This window comes from Bufo bufo, chromosome 3 (genome assembly GCF_905171765.1).
Source record: "Bufo bufo chromosome 3, aBufBuf1.1, whole genome shotgun sequence".
Lineage (NCBI taxonomy): Eukaryota > Metazoa > Chordata > Amphibia > Anura > Bufonidae > Bufo > Bufo bufo.
The window spans coordinates 379,100,400-379,124,671 of NC_053391.1; the positions used below are offsets into that span (position 1 = coordinate 379,100,400).

The 24,272-nt window shown below is 44.6% G+C and overlaps 1 protein-coding gene across 3 annotated transcripts; it reads right to left on the reverse strand.

The window, feature by feature from the left end:
* Positions 1-1,863: 1,863 nt before the first annotated feature.
* On the reverse strand, positions 1,864-23,852 carry RAD51D (RAD51 paralog D). Of its 3 annotated transcripts, none has more exons than XM_040424700.1 (12): positions 23,811-23,852; positions 23,450-23,515; positions 19,986-20,085; positions 18,706-18,767; positions 14,843-14,961; positions 10,738-10,819; positions 9,044-9,178; positions 5,245-5,340; positions 4,313-4,403; positions 4,152-4,222; positions 2,982-3,140; positions 1,864-2,088 (listed from the first exon to the last, which is right to left on the reverse strand). In XM_040424700.1, the coding sequence occupies exons 3-12, from the start codon at positions 20,065-20,067 to the stop codon at positions 2,008-2,010; spliced, it is 978 nt and encodes a 325-aa protein (XP_040280634.1). In that variant the 5' UTR covers positions 20,068-20,085; positions 23,450-23,515; positions 23,811-23,852; the 3' UTR covers positions 1,864-2,007. The 3 variants fall into 3 exon arrangements, with proteins under 3 accessions (XP_040280634.1, XP_040280635.1, XP_040280633.1); XM_040424701.1 differs by lacking the exon at positions 23,811-23,852 and adding an exon at positions 23,708-23,788 and having other exon boundaries at positions 23,454-23,515; XM_040424699.1 differs by lacking the exon at positions 23,811-23,852 and adding an exon at positions 23,708-23,788.
* Between the last annotated feature and the right edge of the window lie 420 nt (positions 23,853-24,272).

Consider the following 24,272-nt stretch of genomic DNA (forward strand, 5'->3'; position numbering starts at 1 on the left):
GAGAAAAAACCAACCAAGGGGGAAGAGAAAGGTGGAGGAAGATGGAAGCTTCCCAGGACCCCCAGCTAAGGTGGATCCCACCCCCCTGGCCACAGGAGGGAACCTAACCCTGGGGCAGGGACAGGAGGAATATACTCACTATACTCACCATCTGATGTCTTCGGGCGCCGCAGGGTCACCCCTTCGGCAGACTCAACACGGGAACCGTGGGAATGCCGGCAAGCCACTGCGGATGCAGTCTGTGGGGACTGGGTGACCGGCGATGGTACAGAAGTACGCGCCCGCAGGGGGGGCAACTAAAGTGGAACACGATGGAGCCCCAGCCTGCAGCAGGTATAACGGTGGAGATCACCGAGACCTGCAGAAGAGAGAAAAAAAGAATAAAAAATAAAATAAAAAATAAACAGCAGGACCTGCAAAAAAGCAGGACAGGTCTGCCTCCTACGGACACTAGACAAAAACTGAATAGCCTTGTGCCTGTGGAGAGGGTATAGCCCAACGGGGAGGAGCCAACACTTTTTGTGTCTAGTGCCTCCTAGTGGTAGTTGGACATATACCCATGGTGCTGTGTCCCCCAATGCCATGCACGAGAAAATATTTTTTTTTATTGCGAAAAAGTAAAACAATAAAAATACATATAATTTTGAAATGCAAAGATTAAAAAAAAAAAAAAACACTGTCATGAAGCCCTTAACAGGTTAAACTCCCAGAAAACCCCTTTAGATGGGTTATCCGAGATGCATTTGTGAATCTGAATCTTTTGCTAAAACGCTTGCGAGAGATTGAGACTCATGCATGCGCTGCACGTGATCAAGGAAGTGGCGGCCACTTCCTTACTGTGCTCGGGCATCGACTATACAATCTCCAAGGAAGCTGTGAAGGACTGAGAAAAGGTCAAACATTTTCCTATGTCATTAATTCTTATGGCGGTAAACAAAAAATGATAATAGTTAAAGCTGATTTCCAGTGAGATATTGGTGGAGAAATGTACACAGCACTCGAACCACTATGGGTGCCATGCTGTGGCACTCCTGGAATTGGTTTCCTTTTCTGCAGAAGACCTGTACAATAGTAAAGAAACTGGCGGTGCAGATAAAGGGCATTCCCTTTTTAATCTTAAATGTATAATATAGAAAGCAGTAGCATTCCTTATTACAGTACAACAGTTCTATAGCCATTTCTGAGCTTGCACCAGTTCACTCCAAAAGCCATGAAAATGCCTCGTTGTCAACCTCACACATAAACTGGGGAATATGGTGCATTAAAGATGAGCTGCAGACTGCTGCTGTAATTAGATTTTTGCAACTGAATTCGTTTGTGCCTCCGTCACAACCTATAAATCTGTGAAAGAGATGCAGAGGTCTGCACTGACATCAATTCATGGAAAGGGAACAGAGAGAACATTGGATGAATTAGGCTGCCAGCACACTTTCATATTTTGACCTGGTTTTTGAAGCACATACATCTCCATGTCTTTTATCTTTAGAAACAGAGTTTACATGTAACTGCTTTAAAGGGAATCTGTCAGCGGCAAAAGCCATCCCAAACCACCAGCAGTGCCTTCAAGTAGCCGGCAGTGAGTTTCTAATGATGATGACGTTCTTTTATCCTCCGTCCGCGATATTTTCCAGTCAGGCTTGAAGTCAAGGGGGCAGCGGCCTCCTTGCTTCAAGTCAAGGTAACTGTGCCTGCTTCCCTGCCCCCTTACCTGTGACTGACAGCTGGCAGTTCGGCAAAGCCAGCCGGACGCTTTGCACAAGCGCTGTCAGTCACAGCGAAGGGGCCGGGAAGGTGGCGCGGTTACCTTGTCTTCAAGCCTGACTGGAAAATAGCACGAACGGAGGATAAAAGAACGTTTTTCATACTTCTGCCTCATCTGAATGCAGTAAGAAAATCATCATTAGAAACTCACTGCCGGCTACTTGAAGGTACTGCTGGCGGGTGGGATGGCTTTTGCCGCTGACAGGTTCCCTTTAACTTCAATACTAATTGGCAGTCCTGATGAAATCATGATCCAGAAGCGGTGGTCACATTCTCCTCAAAAATCCCACAAGGTCCAATCTCAACTTCCACCTGTAGATTAGTGGGCTGAAAACAAGGCATTGTTTTATTAGGTGAAATGTATACATACAGCAAAGTAAAACCCTCTACTTCTATGCATTGCCCAAGGAGGCCTGTCAGCACTTTTGACCATGCTAAACTCCTGACAGCATTAGTTAAGGGCAGTAAAAACATACCTTTTATGGAGCTTTTCTCATCAGGAGTAGTGTGAATATGAAGATTTTTTTCAGCCTGGTTCTGCTCTTGCAGGTGCCCAGGAGACAGAGCCTCATTGTGAAGTACTCTCTGTTCTCTGCATTGAGCTGCTTCACAGTCAATAGTTTAGCATCATCAAAACTGCCGAAAGACTCCCTTTAACTACATGATAATGTATATTTCACTACTCCTAAAAACACCATCAGCTGGTACTGCAGTTTTTGCATTCAACCTGGAAACAGTATTCCAGAGTTCCACTGATGCTGGATTAAAATAATTTAACCTTTTACTTTCAGTGTATAATGAAGTACAAACTAGCGTAATTGTGCTCCAACTATACAAAATACTTAGGTCCAAGCAAAGAACAAAAGGGATAATTTTCTATCAAATATACGCCAGTTTTCTAGCATATATCTGTTGCAGATTAAGGTGCAAAGGTTATACTTTTCCTGCGCACTAGGCTTAAAAAAGGGGGTGTTGCGTAAGCGGGCCGGCTCATCTCATTTATCATTTTCTAAGCCTGTTTTAGGCATAGAAAATGTTCTAAATCTACGCCAGCAAGGAAGCTGGTGTAGATTTAGACTGGTGAAAGATGCGCGGCAGTTATGCAGAGGCCTGCATCTCTACATAACTTTAGCGGATCCAGCGCAGGGGTAATTAAGACCGGCATCTGAAACGCTAGTCTTAATAAATGACCCCCAAAGTTCGCACCACACCATTCCCACCTGTCGAGAAGATTTGACCAATGACATTAAACGATTTCCACTCTGCTTGTTTCTCTCATCTCTTTGTATCTGAATTCGAGTGCTGGGCACAAAGCTCCACGAGCGGCCTAATGCAGGACGAAAACCAGTTGATCCATCTCTGGTAATGTGATTCGTAACCTGGAAAGACAAAACGACACTAAACACAAATGATCATCAGAATGACCACTACTAATAAAGGAAACCTCTGTAAGGCTGCTCGTACACAGTACAGTCAAATTACCGCTGTCGGTTCACACCTCTACTTGCCATCATTTCAAAGGGGAACTCGTTAGTTTCCTGCAAATACCATGTTTAGGTAATCCATTTAGGAAACTGGTAAGTACAATCATGTCTCTCTAACCATATGCAGCATGAAATATGAACTGATAACACATTATAATAAACTAGGTTTTATTCAGCTGCAACATTTCAGAAAAAAAAGATAGTTTGAAAGGAGACATGCCCACCGAGCAGCTCCCAGGCTTCTCCTCACTAGGTTTGACTTAATTGACAGGTCTCTCTCCCTATACCCTTGGTTGGAGCAGCATGAATCTGCAGACAGGTTCCCTTTAATTTAGAGAAATATTCATTGGTTTCTGAGCAAAGATTGTATAATGACAAGATTGTAACTTGAGTCCACAACTCTATCGAAAACTAATAATTGGTTTCAAAGCCCAAAATAAGAAAAAATAAATAAAGATTTAAGAAAAATTAGCAGATAACTAAGTCAGATAAAGCAAGTCCTTACATATTACAGTCAGGAATAGATGCTGGAAGATGTAAATCATTATCTATGATGAGGGTCCTTCCTGTACAGTGCAGACAATGTGCCAGAAATATAAAATGGAGTTGCCCTCACCTGGTGTCAAAAGGGGCAGCTCATCCTGGCACAGACAGAGGGCAGTACAGGAGGTGTAGTACCACACTGTATTCTTAAGAGGAGCTATTAGAAATACTAGTAGTACTACACCAGTACAGGTGTTTGACAAAAGAAATGGCCATGTAGATCGGTTTCATCCAAGGCATTGGAAGTTGATTCTAGTTTCAATTTACGATGGCCCATGAGAGACCATTGTATACTGAAAATATTGAGAGACTCCTGTAAAGATCTCTTGACAAAAGATAATCGACGTGTCTTTCTATACTTACAAGTACAGCTAAGCTGAAATCATGAGCAAGGGTTTGTAGTTCCCTCGCCAGATACATCATAACTGCCATTCCTACAAAAAAAAAGAAAAAGTTAGTTAAAATATTTGTCTACTTACACACTTCCTACTCAGCCCTTGAATATGGAGATAATTTAAAGTCACCTTCTGTCTGTTTGCCGCCCAACAGCGGGTATATTACAGCACACACTGAATCAACCACCACAAGTCTCAGCGTCTTTCCAGATCGTAGCAGCTAAAAGATTATCAGAAATAGTCATTATTTACAGCTTTCATGTGAGCAAATCCTCTCCTAGTAATCTGTGTCCAAAGTGTTGTATATGGCATTCTTTACTCACCACTCTCATCACTTATGCTGCATTAGCCAATCATAATGCAGCATAAGCAAAGCACCTACTAAGAGATGGGCAGGTTCTGTCCCCTACTTCTCCCAGTAAAAAGATGATAAGTCAAAGTACTACTCGACAGGGAGCACAAACAGTCTGTGAGTGAGAAACCCAGTTCAAGTTTATATTATAGCATATACAGGGCTCTGCAGGGAGACAAGCAGACTGACCCTCCCACAGGCTGAGAGGCGCCGCTTGTCATAATATATAGTACATTACTGGTGATTACATGTCTTAAAGAGCTTACTCAAAAACTCCGGAAAATGCGAATTCCCTATAATTGGCCCGTGAAAAGGTTCAGTTGATCATTCAAGAAGTAAGCAACCACTCTTTTGTCATGTAGCTCCTAAAATCCTCGTTTCACAGGGCAATGTGCTGCGGACATCCTAGTAATGATCATTAGCCACCATACAGGGCGAATGAATGCCGCATGTAAATGTAGAACCCCTTTAAAGAATCAGTCAAACCGCAGGTGGCCATATAAGAGTCTACTGTGTAACCATTGCAGGTCAAGCAGTTTTTGATCATTCAGCAACTAAACCGAGGGATTCTGGTAATTGCATTTCCACTTATTGCAGCTTTCTAATATTTTCCTAGTATGTGTCAATGTTGAGTGATTCTCCAGAAGCTATATCCCAAAAAAGCCATATATCTTATGCAAATTTATCTTTGGACTCATTCATACTGTACCTGTTGGGAAAAACTGTGTCTCAGGTCTTGCAGTACATCTAAAAGTTTATATGCATCAAACACGTGGATCACCTGAATTATTTCAAGGGATGCAACCTGGAATTGAGAGGAAATCAATTACCGTATATACCGGCGTATAAGACGACTTTTGAGCCCTAGAAAATATTTTCTACAGTGGGGGGTCGTCTTATACGCCGGGTATGGCGGGCGCTGCAGTGCCGGGACGCCCGAATTATCAACAGAGAGAGCCCGGGCCAGGGGCGGACTGACCGGTCGTGCACTTCGGACATGGTCCGAGGGCCCGGCCGGGATTGGGGCCCGGCCCAGAATAACATAACACCGGGCCCCGCTCACTGTAATAGTAATATTCCTATGCGATCCTCTCCCTCTCTGTACTCACAACCTCAGTAGCATAGAGGCAGCAGCAGACAGTGTAGTAGGAGCCGACAGTGGAAGCTAGCCCCGCCCCTCCCTCCAACCAATCAGAGGCAACCAGCAGTCCAGCACTGACTCACAGCACAGGGGGAGGAGTCGCAGGGACTCAGAGAATAGTCTGAGTTTAGTTAAAAGAATCGAATGAGTCACAGACTGTGTCACCGAGTCCCTGCCAGGCTTCCTGCTCTGTGGCTCCCTGTCTCCTGACAAGTCCGTCCGGGGGGGTGGTATAGTATTGCATGTAGCAGAGCTGTGTGTGTACAGTGTGCTTGCAGCAATGTAGCAGAGCTGTGTGTGTACAGTGTGCTTGCAGCAATGTAGCAGAGCTGTGTGTGTACAGGGTGCTTGCAGCAATGTAGCAGAGCTGTGTGTGTACAGGGTGCTTGAAGCAATGTAGCAGAGCTGTGTGTGTACAGGGTGCTTGCAGCAATGTAGCAGAGCTGTGTGTGTACAGTGTGCTTGCAGCAATGTAGCAGAGCTGTGTGTGTGTACAGGGTGCTTGCAGCAATGTAGCAGAGCTGTGTGTGTACAGGGTGCTTGCAGCAATGTAGCAGAGCTGTGTGTGTACAGGGTGCTTGCAGCAATGTAGCAGAGCTGTGTGTGTACAGGGTGCTTGCAGCAATGTAGCAGAGCTGTGTGTGTACAGGGTGCTTGCAGCAATGTAGCAGAGCTGTGTGTGTACAGGGTGCTTGCAGCAATGTAGCAGAGCTGTGTGTGTACAGGGTGCTTGCAGCAATGTAGCAGAGCTGTGTGTGTACAGGGTGCTTGCAGCAATGTAGCAGAGCTGTGTGTGTATAGGGTGCTTGCAGCAATGTAGCAGAGCTGTGTGTGTATAGGGTGCTTGCAGCAATGTAGCAGAGCAGGAAGCCTGGCAGGGAGTAGTCTTATACGGCGAGTATATCCCAAACTCTATATTTTCAGTGTAAAAGTTGGGGGTCGTCTTATACGCCGGCATATACGGTATAAATATGATCCATACATTTATGGCTTATGTCAGTAAGAGTTTTTTCAAAAGAACAACAGAAATTTAGAGGCACATGGGAGGAAAGATAGCATACTTCCACTGGCATTATTGCCAGCAAGCTAATGACTATGTCAGTGTGGGTTAGGCGCGTAGCGTAATCCCCAACGGTTAGGGAAATCCATTCAAATATCGAGGAGAAACAAATTCTATAAAAGGGGTTGTCCCATTATGACAACGTATCCCCTTTCCACAGGATAAGGGATAAGTGTCTGATGGGCAGGGGTCCAACTGCTGGGGCCTCCATCGATTACGAGAATAGGGGTCCATGCTCCCTTGTTTGAATGGAGCGGCGTTCACGTGCGTGCGCCATTACTCCATTGAGCTGTATAAGGCATTCCAGATTCTGATTCCAGAAGCTGCAAGTGGAGTAAGACAGCTTTACTCTCACCTATAGCATGCTCCCAGGAGATCGCTCCTCACACACAGACTTGAAAAATGGGCCCTATGTACCCCAAAACGCGTTGTCAATAAAAAACCAAAACTAATGTTCAAGCATCCAGTCATGTTTTGCGCCTACAAGCTATCAGTCCAGAAACGAGACAGAAACCACTCTGTTGTTCCCTCCTGCATATCTCCTTTACCCCATCGGGATTTGGCCTACGCCACTGGGCCGGATAGCATCGGCTGCACCGACTTCCTCTATACCGCTACATGCCTTCACTGGAGTTGTGCCCAGTTCTGCACAACAAAAACAGGTGAGCAGACTATATACAACATCGAGGGTCTCTGCACCTGTATGTACTCACCCTTCAAGCGCCTTCTCTTTCCGGCCACTACTTGCCAAAAATGAAAGGTGGAATCTGATTGGTTGCTATGGGCAACTAAGCCAGTTCTACTTTACACCAGTTTGATAAATGACCCCAACTGTATCTAAAGGTCCCTTTACACGGGACAAAGATCTAGCAGATTGTCGGGAAGGAAGCGTTCTTTCCTGACAATCTGCTGATCTCTAGCAGAGGAGGCCTGCGCATTTACATGCACCAATCTCCTCTAGAGTATGGGGAGGAACGATCGCTAATGCCATCACTCTTCCCCATACTGTCTCGTTGTTTCCCGGCAGCAAAGGCTGTTGTCACGGCCTTTGGTGTGCGCTGTGACACCTATGCCACGCTTGCTGTTGCCTGTGGCAACGTTTTGCTGTTTCAGCATGCGGGGGCAGTGTCACGGCCTTTGTGGTGTGTGCCGTGACATGGTTGCCTTGCATGTTGTTGCCTGGGGCAACGTGTAGCTTTTTATTCTGGTGTGTACACTTCCCCTTTCAGTTGTTTCCTTTTCTGTCCGGTGCTGGAGGGGTTAACCACCTTGTTGGGCGTGGTCACTAGGTGCTTCATCTTACCTGTGGCTAGAGGCCAGGAGTCAGTGGTACTCCAGCCATGGTGTGTGTTGGAGTTATGCTCCTGGTCTTCATGTTCCATCTCCCAGAGTGAGGGCCTCCTAGTGGGACATCGAGGTCTCCAGAGATGTCTTCCCTCCCTTACATGCGTTGTATGTTTGGTGTGGGGTTATGATTTGGTGTGTTGTTATGTCTAGCTTGGTGTTCCATGTCTGGTATGTTTGGTGATATCTTCCAGCATTGGTTGCTAGACGTCCTAGCCTGTATGCAGTGCCCACCTGGGGCTGCCATGCACCTTGAGGCATGGGGGTCCTGGCAGAGTCTGCTGTGCTGGATACCTGTGTGAGTTGCTGGTACGGTGTCCTGTTTGGTGTTAGGGCTCCGGTACGTATTCACGGGTTCCAGTCGGGGTGGCAGCGGCGGGTAAGCGTCTTGTCTTGTTTTCTTACCTGCCGATTCTCTTGCTGCATATGGTCTTATCCTTTCCCTGCATCTAGGCCTTTTGAGACTCCTGTTCTTCCATGTCCTGGAAGAACAGGGCGCCTCTCCTCAGCTCCTTTGTGAGGTATTCTCAGGGTGACTCAGGGCCTTAGGTATCCGGGGTATGAGCCGTGCTACCATCCAGGTCCGCTCATACGGTGAGGAGTTAGGGCTAGGTATAGGGATGCATTAGGAGGTGACCTGCTCCCTTATCCTTGTGTTCAGGCCTAGTTGCTTTCCTTATCCCCCAGTCATCGTACAGTGGGGGGTTTTCCCCACTCCCCATCGTGACAGCTGTTTACACAGCACGATCTGCCACTGGGAAACGATGCTCTTTTGTACTGCACAAAAGATACAATTACCCAATGAACAATCGTTTTGCTCATTCACCGGGTAATCTGCGGTGCATTTATACCGCCAGATTATCGCTAACCAGCGTTACTAGTAACGCTGGTTGGCGATGATCTGTTCAATGGTCGGCCTGTGTAAACGGTCCTTAATAGCACAGCTTGATTACTACACTTTACCTGTTCATCCTCCTTCTGTGCCTTGCACTGAATTAACTGCAGAAGACGAGTGCCAGTCAGCCCTCCAGTGGTGTCTATGTAACACACTCTCTGTTGTAAGCTGGTGGCTACATTTACAGCAATGCTCTGACACATCTAAAACAAAAATAAACATAGTTTGAGGAAAAAATGCAATTGTAAGGGCCTGTTAAACAGTGTTAACAGCAAGTGGCTTCAATGGTCACTAACATTTCATACAACTTGCATAAATTAAAAGTGGAGGAAAATATAGGAGACTGTGTAATATATTATATCAGAGAAAATTGCCTTGCGATTCAGTTATCAACTCTCTCCTCCCCTTTCCTAAACAAATATTCCCTGAATTCTGTGATAAATCTGTCTTGGCCAAGATGGCTGCCTGCTCACTGAAGGATCAGATTACATCATCCTATAAAAGTCTATGTAGGGGGGAGGAGGTGGAGCATTGAGCTGCAAAATGACACAGACACAACATAGGCATGATTCAGAAGCTAATAGGGTTTTACTTCCTCACAGCTACTGGATTCACATTTATGCTGTTCAGTACTTCTCTATAATGTATTCCATGCTCTTCTGCAGATGGTGATGGGTTGCAGAATTTCCTCTGCTTTCTGTGTGCTCTGTATGGATGCCATCATGACAGAGTCTCCACCCACCAGTGTAGAGACAACTACAAAGAGATACAGCATGCAAAGGAGACAACTGCTAAAAAAAATACCAGATACAAGTCATTCAGTTGCCAGAAATTGCACTATTCCGCATCTACACACGCATGGCAGGTTATTCTGAAGTTATCTAAAAATGTAGGTACACTTTAAATATATTTCATTTTTGCCATTTTAAAATATAAGGGGTTGTGCAGTGGAATAATATTGATGACTTATCCTCAGGATAGGTCTCCAATATCAGATGCGACCCTTTCAAACAGGTGATTGGCGGGGGTGCCAGGTGTCTGACCTTTGTGCTGAGTCTTGGCATCATAAACCCCTCAATATTTCACTTACCTCAATAACTTTACCAACATGATCCCCTGCTATTTCGTATGCAGACAATACAACTTAGGTTACTTTCACACTAGCGGCACAGACCTCCGGCAGGCTGTTCCGTCGGGTGAACAGCCTGTCGGATCCGTCCTGCCGCTAGTGACCGTGTGCCCCCGGACTGCCGCTCCAACCCCATTGACTATAACGGGGGTGGGGTTCCAGTGGAGGCACGGCAGCGCACGGCGAGAGGCTGCAGGAATAAAACTACGACATGTCCAACATTTATTCCGGCAGCCTCTCGCCGTGCCTCCGTCAGAACTCCGCACTGCCCCCATTATAGTCAATGGGGACGGAGCGGCAGTCCGGGGGCACACGGTCACTAGTGTGCAGCCGACGGAACGGCCTGCCGGAGGTCCGTGCCGCTAGTGTGAAAGTAGCCTTAGGTAGGTATACCTGGTGCAGGCTTCACCTGAGGTCACTAGAGGATGGTGGGATTTTATAAAATGCATTAACAAGGAAAGGGGATGGGATAGTAATAAAGACTAAGCTAAAAGTACTTTTTTCATTTTTTTAGTGCAGTTTAACTATAAACTCCAGGCAAAATATCAAATATCACCTTGATTTAGGTCTCTTCCATCTGTATCAAATAAATTACTTGTTAATGATAATGCCATGAACAGTATCATTACCAACCTGTGTTTTACCACTGCCAGGAGCCCCTGCAATCTCAGTGACTTCTCCTGTATATAGTCCTGAATCCAAGAGGATGTCTAGCCTATAAACCAAAGAACAAAATAATTATATGTGTAGTACGTTACACTTGCAGTATGTGTAATGTACCAATTAGACTGGTTGACTTTACACACTGAAAGCTGCAGGGCTTCATTGACACAGGTTATATATTTCACAGGCAATGGCCCAAAAAAGTTGAACATTTGCACTCTGAAAAAGATGACACCAATTTCATGTTCATGATTTTTCCTAATGCCAGCAGATTAGGAAATGGGAAGTATATGCAAATATGAAACATAACACACAAATAGAACAGTACCTGAGGATTTCAAAATGCAGAGACCAGGATTTTAGGGGAGGCAGATACGTGAGTATCTAATTTGTCTCCTACTCCTAGGAATTTCCTTCCCTCCTTCCCATTCATCTCCTATGATCATGTCCCTGTCCACTGCAGGACAGCCGTGTGATCCTTTCTCTGGAGTGCGGTAATACCTGAAAGTCTACGTTTAGGTGAAGTAAGGTGATACCAGTGGCGTTGCAAGGGGGGTGCGGACCGCACCGGGTGACACCATTGATGAGGCGACACCGCAGGGCCGGCATTTACGAGTCATTTGTATTGCCGTCCTCAGGAGAGGGAAAGATGTGTCTGGGATTCGAACCCACGACCTTCTGTCAGCGATGCGATGCAGCCTCTTCCTGTGTCCCGCCCTGTATGTCCATATATGGAGTCAGTGCTTGTGTATTCTAATTTAGCCTGTATTTCAGAAAAGTTTCTGCTGGGATTCGAACCCACAACCTTCATGTATCAGAGGCAAAGCATTTACCCACACAGCCATAAAGGCTGCCTTGCTACTGACTGAAAAAATATGAGACTTCTACTGTTATAGCTGGCTAAGTGTACATCTATACACATGACAGCTGCCCCAACACACCCAGCACTGCTATATCTCTATATGACAGCTGTCCCAGCACACTCAGCTCTGCTATATCTCTATATATGATAGCTGCCCCAGCACACCCAGCTCTACATCTAATACACATGACAGCTGCACCAGCACACTCAGCTCCACTATATCTCTATATATGACGGCTGCCCCAGCAAACCCAGCTCTGCTTCATCTATACACATGACAGCTGCCCAAACACACCCAGCTCTGCTACATCTATACACATGACAGCTGCCCCAGCACACTCAGCTCTGCTATATCTCTATATATCTATCTACTGTATAGCAATACTTAGAGATATATAGATGTAGCAGAGCTGGGTGTGCTGGGGCAGCTGTCATATATAGAGATATATTAGAGCTGAGTTTGCTGGTGCAGCTGTCATGTGTATTAGATGTAGCAAAGCTGGGTGTGTTAGGGCAGCTGTCATGTGTATAAATGTACACTTAGCCAGCTATAACAGTAGAAGTCTCATATTTTTTCAGTCAGTAGCAAAGCAGATCTTATGGCTGTGTGGGTAAGTGCTTTGCCTCTGATACAGAAGGTCATGGGTTCGAATCCCAGCAGAAACTTTTCTGAAATACGGGCTTAATTAGAATACACAAGCACTGACTCCATATATGGACATACAGGGCGGGACACAGGAAGAGGCTGCATCGCTGACATGGAGGTAAGTAGAAGTGTGTTTTGTTTTTTTAATACCCGACTGTTACTGCCATGGGGGGAGCGGGAGGCACTTGATACTGGCACATGGGGGGGGGAGGGGGGTTGGCACCTGATACTGGCACATGGGGGGGGGGGAGCGGGAGATGGCACTATGATACTGGGACATGGGAAGGGAAGAGAGAGGCACTTGATACTGGCACTTTTGGGGGGGGGGGGGAGATGGCATGGCACTATGATACTGGCACATGGGGGGGGAGGAGAGAGGCACTTGATACTGGCACTTTTTGGGGGGGGAGATGGCATGGCACTATGATACTGGCACATGGGGGGAGGAGAGAGGCACTTGATACTGGCACTTTTGGGGGGGGAGGAGAGAGGCACTTGATACTGGCACTCTTGGGGGGGAGAGAGGCACTTGATACTGGCACTTTTTGGGGGGGAGATGGCATGGCACTATGATACTGGCACATGGGGGGGAGAGAGGCACTTGATACTGGCACTTTTGGGGAGGGGAGGAGAGAGGCACTTGATACTGGCACTTTTGGGGGGGAGATGGCATGGCACTATGATACTGGCACATGGGGGGGAGGAGAGAGGCACTTGATACTGGCACTTTTGGGGGGGAGGAGATAGCACTATGATACTGGGACATGGGGGTGGAGGAGAGAGGCACTTGATACTGGCACGTGGGGGGGGGGGGGGTTGGCACTTGACACTGGCACAGGGGGGGGGGGGGGCACTTGATACTGGCACTTCTTTTTGGGGGGGGGGGAGATGGCACTATGATACTGGGACATGGGGGGGGGGAAGAGAGAGGCACTTGATACTGGCACATGGGGGGGTTTGGCACTATGCTACTGGCACATGGGGGGTGGGAAGGAGAGAGGCACTTGAAACTGGCACATGGGGGGGTAGATGGCACTATGATACTGGGACATGGGGGGGGAGAGGAGAGAGGCACTTGATACTGGCACATGATGGGGGGGCATCTATGGGGACACTTACTGGCACATTATTGGGGGGCATTATGGGGGACACTAGGCCGGCACACTGAGGGCATCTACTGGGGCACTATATATGGGGCATTTTATACTGGTACATTATGGGGGGCACTAGCAGGAAGGGGGGAGAGGAGCACTATGAGGGAATTTACTGGGGGCACTATATAGGGGTATTTTATACTGACACATTATGGGGGCACTATGGGGACATTAGCTCAACTGGGGGCATTACAAGGGGGTATTTTTGCACTGTCACATTATAAGGAGAATTATTTCTACTGGGGGGGGGGGGGCATTATGGTGGGCTTTATTACTCCCCCATGGTATGACCCCCTAGTAGCAGCACCAGCCTCTCCCTGCTCTGCTATCCCTCTGCCCCTTCTCCAAATCCTTATTATGAAATCTTTCTCATTAGGAAAAAACACATCAGCTCCACCGAGCCCCCGGTCAAAGTGTTGAAGTGGTGTCCGAGATCCCCAAGGGCCAAGCCAAGTATTTGTAAGTTTTCATGTGAAATATGTTTGTTATACACATATAGCATACACTGTGCCACACAATATACAGTATACCGCTACACTGTGCCACACAATATACAGTATACCGCTACACTGTGCCACACAATATACAGTATACCGCTACACTGTGCCACACAATGTACAGTATACCGCTACACTGTGCCACACAATGTACAGTATACCTCTACACTGTGCCACACAATATACAGTATACCTCTACACTGTGCCACACAATATACAGTATACCGCTACACTGTGCCCCACAATATACAGTATACCGCTACACTGTGTAGTCTGTGCTATCAGCACCATTGTTTTGTGGCAGCGGACAGAAAATAATCTGGAAGTGCCCCTCCCGAGACCAGGCTCTGACTGCTAGGAGAGGGTCTGCTGAGCTAAAGGATGCCCCCTATGGCAGTAGCACCACCATAGCCCCCATATATGGCTAAAAAATTATTGCTTCGGGGAGGGTGACACCATTTTCTACCGCACCGGGTGACACCAGCCCTAGCAACGCCACTGGGTGATACTTCCTTCACCAGTTAGGACTTCTCTGGAGTGCGGTAATACCTGAAAGTCTATTAGGTAAAGTAAGGTGATACTTCCTCCACCAGTCAGGACTTCTCTGGAGTGCAGTAATACCTGAAAGTCTACGTTTAGGTGAAGTAAGGTGATACTTCCTCCACCAGTCAGGACTTCTATTCACAGTCACTTTGCTTTCAAGTTAACGTCACATTTTTTCCATCACAGAATCAGTCTGAATTGAGAGAATGTCATGAATTGAGAGAATAGCTTGTAGATTGGGAATACAGAATTGATTCCTATTCATCCAGGTAACAGAGTTTCACGCTTTATTTCATGGTAACCCTTTACGTCACACACGTGTATATGTAGACATAACAGTAATAAGCCTATACTTTACATTGCATCCTCTTACTTCTTGTTACCAGTTGGAAGGATTGCTGTCGAAGCCTTCAGCTCTTCATATAAATCTGCTCCATTGGACGGGAAGGCAGAGTACTGAGCAAGCAGCACACGTCTCACAGCCACAAGGGTCTAAAATACAACAGTCGTCACTCTATATTCTCAAATAACTATAATGAAATATAGTATAAATTTGTACTATACAATTAATCAAAACAATCGAGGACAGCTGCTCTTCAGAATTAATAAATCTTGTTAATTTAAAGGGGTTATCCCACGAAAATGAATTATCACATATCCACAGGAAAGGTGATAACGGATTGTGAGGGTTCCGACTGCCGGGAATCCCCCATGATCAAGAGAACAAGGGGTCTAAGGCACCTCTCTGAATGAGGTGGTAGTGTGCATGTTGGTCTACTGCTCTATTCACACTCATAGGTCCTACATAGGAAGAGATCTGTCACCATACAACTGAATGGAGTGGTGGACAGACATGTGACACACCACTCCATTCAGAGACGAGACTTAGGGATCCTTCCCTCTAGGAAATCTTTAACCTTTAAAAAGTACCAATGGTACATTCGAAAGTTGTAGAACATTTTCACTGAAAGAAAGAGTGCAGTCACCAGTAAATCTTGATAAAAATTATACTTTGGCAAAACTGGTTAAAAATAATTATGGTGCCGCACCTGAAGGGTTAACTGCCGCGGATCGCAGCTACCGGTCATAGAGGTCGGGTGCCGGCTATGTGATTCTGCAGCCAGCACCCGCCTCCTGTATTTGAATTAATGAGTAAGTTAACATCATTGGTGGTCAGTGTGCCCCCCCCCCCCCTCAAGTAATAAAGTCATTGGTGGCAGTGGCCACAGGGTCCCCTCTCCCCTCCTCCTCAGTGGCAGTTCCCATCGGAGCCCCAGCAGTGTAATCCTGGGGCTCCGATCGGTTACCATGGCAGCCAGGACGCTACTGAAGCCCTCCATGGTAATCTCCCTGCTGCCGTGAGCACAAAGCACAGGGCAGCAGGTAGAGTGTAAAGTCCTATTCACCCTAATAGAGATCTATTAGGGTGAATAGGATAAGGGTTCTAGCCCCTAAGGGGGCTAATAGTTAATAAATAAAAAGTGTAAAAAATAAATAAAATAAAGTTTAAAAAAGCACAAACACCAAAATATTAAGTATAAATCGCCCCCTTTCCCAATTTTACTTATAAAATATATAAACAATAAATAAACATATTACATATGGCCACGTCCGAAAAGTCCAAACTATTAAAATATAAAAAAATATCTCCTATGCGGTGAACGTGTTAAAAGAAAGAAAAAATAATAACAGTGTCACCTTGTCCCCCCCAAAAAATAGGATAGGACTGTTCTATTATGGGCCGGACGTTCTATAAAATGCGAAATGGTGTTTTGTTTTTTTTTGTTTTGTTTTTTGCGTGTTATCCAGTATCGCAATACTTTTTTATGGTATCGAAACCGAATCAAAATTTTGGTATCATGACAAGCCTAACATGTAGTGCTGGCTCATTACTGTGACCTGCGTCTCATCTTCTCCAAGTCTTTTTTTATATTATAATTATATATATTTTCAATTTGTCGACTAAAGATTTAATTTGGCGACTACATTTTTCAGTTTAGGAGCCAATGGCTTCTGTTTATTTAGTCTGGAGCACTGTTATAGTACATGACAACCTCTTCTAATAAAGCTAGGGCCGGCCCTATACCTCACATTGATCCAGAGCTCTCCACATTCATTGCTCTGCTAGATTTATATCAAGCTGACAGCTCAAGGGGAGGGTCTTTTCTCATGCAGCTAAGGGGGCATGTCCATTCTGCTGCAGCTCTCTATCACAGCTCAGGAGGTGTGTCCTCTCTTCTGTAGCTTTCTCCCTATCACAGCTCAGGAGGCGTGTCCATGCTCTCCCTATGACAGCCCAGGAGGCTGTTGAAGGATGAAACTGAGTATGTGTGGCCATCTCAGTGAGTGGGTCAAAGAAATAGGAAAAAGAACAAACAGCAGGTGGCGGTATAGATACATTTTATTGAATAACTCAGTGGCTATGTTCAATTTTTAATTACATGCAATTACAAAAGAATTCAAATCCCTGTGCTGGTTTAAAATGTTGAATATTTTTTGTGGAACTACCCCTTTAAGGGTCATAAGTGACATTTTCAGAGGACCTGTCACCTCTCCTGACTTATTTGTTGTAAATAATAGTATTCCACTTGAAACGACAATTCTGGAGTATCTTTTATTATGACTCCTGTTATTCCTCTATTATTCCAACTAGAGGTTTATGACTAAATGTACAGCTGGATGTTACCAGTTGGGGTGTCTCCCTGCACAGTTTGACACTGTCCTATCAATGCTGCCAGTAGCAGACTGTGCAGGGATACACCTCCAACTGGTAACACCCATAAACATCTAGCAGGAATGACAGAGGAATGGCACAACATATATTATATACACACACACACACACACACTCCAGAACTGCTATTACATGGGGAATGTATGTAGTTACTAAAACAGACCTGTCAGGAGAGGTAACAACTCAGTTTAAGCTGAATTTAACACACAGCTTCCGGACCAATCGATTCAATTGGTCTGAGTGGGCCATTAAGACACACAGATATTTTGCTAGATTAGTACCAATTCTCATGTTCTTGAAAAATCATTGTGTGTAAAAGGCCCCTAAAGTTTCTCTAACATTTTCTGTATTACTATATCTGAAGGCAGCATAGGATATAGGGGAGGGGAAGACACTGATTTTATATGATTTCAATTTATAGTTTAAATGTATATAAGATATGATGTAATGATCTGAGGTCAGCACACCAAAAGGGGAAGATGCTGAATCTGGGGAAATATAACAATTCATGGTTTGATTAGTATTCACATAAAAAGCTGTGTAAATGCTGCAGTGACTCTAAGAAGAAGCTTGCGAGTCTTTCTTCACCTGCCCACACAGATTGCCTTGTGAAGGAGGCATAGAATTATGTAGCAATCATTAGATTTTGGTATCCAAACTATAATGGTCAGAACTTCCAGTAAGGGTAGTTTCACATTTCTGGCAATTAAAGGGGTTGGCCACTTTCTGGTTATTATGGACCAATGTGTATGTAAGATGTCTATATGGCACTTACTAATGTACCGTAGTCTTTGTTGATATTCTGCACCATTTTCTATAATTCATAAGGTTTACTCCCTTGTTTACAAAATCTTTTGTGCTGTCCACACAGAGATCCTGTCCATAAGATGGCTGCTGATGGAGGGTCATGTGACCAGGCAGATCACCTCCATGTGATGTCTCCTCCATTCATACACACTGCTCCTGCACTAAACTCCCAACAGATTAAGTGCAGATGGCAGGGGCAATGTATATGAATGGAGGAGACATCACATGGAGGTGATTTGCCTGGTCACATGACCCTCCATCAGCAGCCATTTTATGGACAAGACCTCTGTGTGGACAGCACAAAAGACTTTGTAAACAAGTGGGCATAGCTTATAAAATATAGAAAATGGTGCAGAATTTCAACAAAGACTATATTGGTAAGTGCCATGTAATTATCTCACAAACACATTGGTCTATAATAACCAGAAAGTGGCCAACCCCTTAAACGCCAGTAGTCTGTTTCCGGCAGAGGAACAGACTACCAAAATTACTGTATCTGGCATAGCCACACACCGCCACATTCCTATTGACTGTAATGGGATCCGGAGGGGAATTCATTCCGTCTTTTGAAAGCAGCAGAACAGCCGAGTGGGCAAAGTGAGTGAAAGAAAACTTTTACTTTAGCAATTTTGAGACTTTTAAACCCCAAAAAGTAAATAGATAAAAATATAAATTCAAAGCCATGCAGAGTCTTACCTTGTATGAAAGAGAGCATTTCCTTGCAAGCTCCTCTAAATCAGCTGCTACCAAATCAACCACTGCAAAGGATATTTTTGCATTATAAAATGGAATCCCATACGCTTCTCTAATAACTTTAGGGTCAAGTTAAAGCACCAGTAAACATTGGCAATCATCCTCTTTTTATTAAATACATTTCTCTGCAGTGACCTTCCATGACTGCTTTTTCTCAAAAACAGCGCTGCACCGGCCCAAAGGTTGTGGGTGGTACTGCATGTGAGAATGAACTGTAGTATGAGACATGAGCCATGGGCAGGTGCTGTTTTAGGAAGAAAGCAGCCATGGTTGTCTAATCTAGTACAATCCCTTTGATATTGAAGCAAACATTCATCAAATCTGTACATTCATTTTTCACGAACCACAAACTCTACAGCAGGGATCAGCAACCCCCAGCACTCCAGCTGTTGTGAAACTACAACTCCTAGCATGCACACTAACTCAGTTTTCTCAGAACTCCCATAGAAGAGGACAGAGCATGCTGGGAAACGTAGTGTCACAGAAGCTGGAGTGCCGGAGGATGCTAACCCCTGTAATACAACCTTGTGTGTGTTATTTGCTCTTCTACTTTTCCACAACCAATTTACTCTTTACTTTTTAATCTTAATTTAAAAAAACTGGATTAGTAAAAGATTCAATTCATGTTTCTGATCTGTTCCCATACAATTTAATTAAGTCAGTTAATGTATAGGTGAGAGAAACTGGATTAGAAAAGCTAAGGGTGGACTGGAAGAAAAGAAATCCCAATTCTCATACAGTACTGGCAGATTAAACAGAAGGGAGGCACCCCCTGCTTGTGAGAAAATGCATCTAGCTGTGCAACTGAAATTGGGAATAATATGGCTGAGGAAGACATTAAAGTGGATTTCCAAGACTTTATAACTTATGATCTATCCTCAGGAAAGGTCATCAGTATCTGATCGGTGGGGAAAGATACAAAAGTGGGCACATACCCAGGCATGGGATTCAGCCAGTTCCCTCAGGTCTCCAGATCCAGTTGTTAAAATTACAGCGGCAGCTGGAGATGAGCACTTCCATTCTATAGTTTAGCTCCTTAAGCTTTTTAAAAGTTGGGTGGTATGTGTGTGTAGTGTATATATGGTGTATTTATGTGTATGTGTGTCGCATATATATGGTGTCGTCCACCGTTGAGTAGGGAACCTGTTGGTAAAAATTTGAATCCCACCCCTGCACCTACCCCAAGATGAAATAGGAATTGAGTGATATTGTAGCATATTTACCTGTTCTTACATGGTTCTTTTTCAGTACAGAAATAATATCAGCTGTAAGTCCAGGACAAAGTCCTTCCCTCAAGATCATCATTATACGTGGCAGTTATACCTGAGGATGAAGGGCATGGAATCACTTATTGGAAATATATAAGGGCACCGATCTATATATATATCACATGTATAGCTTGGAAGAAAGACGAGAGGGGATATGATAGAAACTTTTAAATACATAAAGGGAATCAACAAGGTAAAAGAGGAGAGAATATGTAAAAGAAGAAAAACTGGTACAAGAGGACATAGATTTAAATTAGAGGGGCAAAGGTTTAAAAGTAATATCAGGAAGTATTACTTTACTGAGAGAGTAGTGGATGCATGGAATAGCCTTCCTGCAGAAGTGGTAGCTGCAAATACAGTGAAGGAGTTTAAGCGTGCATGGGATAGGCATAAGGCCATCCTTCATATAAGATAGGGCCGGGGGCTATCCATAGTATTCAGTATATTGGGCAGACTAGATGGGCCAAATGGTTCTTATCTGCCGACACATTCTATGTTTCTATATATATATATATATATACACACACACACACACACACATTACATCTTAACTGCGGTACAAGAATCAGGCATGGAGGCTAAAGTCTGATGGGGTATTGTGCTTAACAAAGTCAAGTTTTCTCAAATTCATAAATTCCTATTTTTTCATACTGCATAGATTTCAATTCTTTAAATAGCTCCATCATATTATATGTCAACTATCCACTCCCCTCAGTCCCTGTCCCTATTTATTACACTTATTGCTTAAAGGGGGTGTGCCACAGGGACAACTTTTCTCTAAATCCAAAGGATCCCATTTTATTTTATTTTTTTAAACAGCCTCTTTTTCTGGCAAACCTTAGCTATTCATCTGAATGGCTGACATGTAATACAACATTACAGGGGAAATGTCAAGATCGTGAAATATTGCAAAATCAGGTGGTCTTGGGGGCTGAAACCGACTGCGGTTCTCATATTCAAGGAGGTGTCTGTGACTGGCCTGTATTGCCATGAAAATCCCCTGTGGCCTAATGAACATGTGCATAAATGACAACTTCTTTATTCTGAATATTTGTCCCACATTTCAATAATAACCTTTAGAGAATTTCAAATATACTTTTCCAGTGGCAGATTTGATACAAAATTGTCTATGAGTGAAAACCACCGCCATTCATCCTAATGTGGTTGATTCTGCTGCATGTACCAGAATGGTTGCAGAGATTTCTACAAACAAAACGGCTGCATGTGAACATAACCTTAGGCCGCTTTCACTCAGTCTGTGTTTGATCCGTAATTTCTAGCAGTGCTTGTGAGCCAAAACCAGAAGTGGAGACTACACACAGAAAACGTATAATGGAAATGGTTTGCACTTGTTCTGTGTTTTTTTTTATTTATTTTTTTACCCGCACCTGGTTTTGGATCAAAATCGCTATCACTGACCGCAGTGTATGAATGCAACCTAAGGCCCCTTTCACACGGGCGAGATTTCCGCGCGGGTGCAATGCGTGATGTGAACCGGACCCATTCATTTCTATGGGGCTGTGCACATGAGCGGTGATTTTCACGCATCACTTGTGCGTTGCGTGTAAATCGCAGCATGTTCTATATTGTGCGATTTCCACGCAACGCAGGCCCCATAGAAGTGAATGGGGCTGCGTGAAAATCGCAAGCATCCGCAAGCAAGTGCGGATGCGGTGCGATTTTCACGCACGGTTGCTAGGAGACTATGGTTTATAACATGGTTATAAGGTTAAATAATAGCATTCTGAATACAGAATGCATAGTACAATAGCGCTGGAGGGGTTAAAAAATAAATAAAATTTAACTCACCTTAATCCACTTGCTCGCAAGTGGATTAAGGTGAGTTAAATAATTTTTATTTATTTTTTAACCCCTCCAGCACTATTGTACTATGCATTCTGTAATCCGAATGCTGTTATTTTCCCTTATAACCATGTTATAATGGAAAATAATACAATCTACACAACCCCGATCCCAAACTGGAACTTCTGTGAAGAAGTTCGGGTACCAAAGCCTATTTTTCTCACGTACATGCAAAACGCATTACAATGTTTTGCAATCGCGCATGTTCCCGCAACACACCCACACCTTTTCCCGCAACGCCCCGTGTAAAACCATCCTAAGGGTTCCTGTGGGTGGTAGACTAGCCAGTCAGTGGAAGTATAGACCCAAGCAGTGACAATCTGGGTATGCTGATGGGTTCATATGAAAGGTTTGGGGAGGTGAAATCCTCTGGAAAGACCTCACTTGTACAATGGATGGCAGGACTCATGGATCCCATGTAATCTTGATTACAGGGCAGTGTCTTAGGGCAGATTGGTTGATGATTGTCTGTAAGAACGTTCATTCCCAATTATTGCCCCATGTAAACATATCCAGCGAACACTGGTTTGCAGGCTGACTGAATCTTTTATATGGACATAAAGATCCTCGTTGTCAGCAAATCTTCTCATGTACACAGGGATCTGCTGCTGACAATATGGAAACTGTATGGGGATGAACAATCACACTAATGATCATTCGTACCCATACAGTATGCTGATACATTAAAGGGGTTCTGTACTTTGTTTTAACTGATTATCTATCCTCTGGATAGATCATCAGCATCTGATCGGCGGGGGGTCCGACACACGAGACCCCTACCGATCAGCTGTTTGAGAAGGTAGTGGCGCTCCAGTAGCGCTGCGGCCTTCTCACTGTTTACCGCAGGCCCACTGACGTCACGACTAGTATCAACTAGCCTGGGCGGGGCTAAGCTTTGTTCAGTTGAATGGAGCTTAGCCCCGCCCACGCTAGTTGATAATAGTCGTGACGTCACTGGGCCAGCGGTAAACAGTGAGAAGGCTGCGGCGCTGCTGGAGCGCCGTTGCCTTCTCAAACAGCTGATCGGCGGGGGTCCCGGGTGTCGGACCCCCGCCGATCAGATGCTGATGATCTATCCAGAGGATAGATCATCAGTTAAAACAAAGTGCAGAACCACTTTAAAGATGGCTGTGGATTTTGCTGAGTAAATTGGAAATTAGTTCCATTCACCTAAATGAGGCTTGCAGAAAACTACGGGGTAGATTTATCAAAACTGGTGTAAAGTAGAACTGGCTTAGTTGCCCCTAAAAACCAATCAGATTCCAGCTGCATTGGAAAATGAAAAGTGGGATCTGATTGGTTGCTAGTGGCAACTAACCCAGTTTTGCTTTTTGCCTATGTACTTGCCACTCCATTCAAATGAATGGAATTGATTTTCAGTCGCGGAAATTTTGGCAACAAAATCTTCAGCGTGTAAAGGTTCCCCTAAATTAATGCTGGTCAACATGAAATATCATTAACCAGGGCTTATTTAAGGGTCGATTATCTGCCAAATGCCATGTAAAGTGTCATCTACAGGTTGGTGTCCCTGATTTGTAACTGCAGGGGACACTTACCTACCACACAGAGATGCAGAGAAAAGGAGCTTCCTCTTACACACGCCAGGACACTGCATCTGTGTTCTATAAAATAAAGGACATGTCATTTATACTGGAAGTGTTATATTGCCCTACACTATTATCACTGTATTGTGACCAACTGACATGTCAAGCATAACAGGGAGTAATTCCCTTATAATAATGATTTTCCTAAGAACAGCAAATACAGTCTATAGCTGCACACGATGTAAGCTTGCTGGTTGTTATATGATATACCACATGAGAAGACTCCAGGTGACAGCGCACGGTAAAGCATAGACTGTATGGGCTCCTGCGAGGTTCAGGTCACGTGACAAGTCTACCCACAGCAGCGCTTTACCTGACTGCAGATACGACTTCCTAGGAAGCTGAAGGACCTTTGATGATGTCACGATCATGTGATCAGTGACATGTTGGGCGGAGTCAGGCTCACGCGTTGAAGTGTCTGTGTGTAGAGGTGGGTGGAGCTATCTGCTGTTATATGAACTGTGCCTTACTGCCTTATGAAGAGCACATGTAAAGCAGTGCTGTACGTGTGTGTATATGAAATGTGTGCACAGCAGACTGTATGTGTAATGTGCATGCAGCAGAGCTGTGTGTGTATATGAAATGTGTGCACAGCAGATTGTATGTGTAATGGGTATACAGCATAGCTGTTCCTGTGTGTGCATGGAGCAGAGCTGTGTGTGTATATGTTATGTGTGCACATCACATTGTATGTGTAATGGGAATACAGCAGAGCTGTTCCTGTGTGTGCACAGCAGATTGTATGTGTAATGGGCATGCAGCAGAGCTGTGTGTG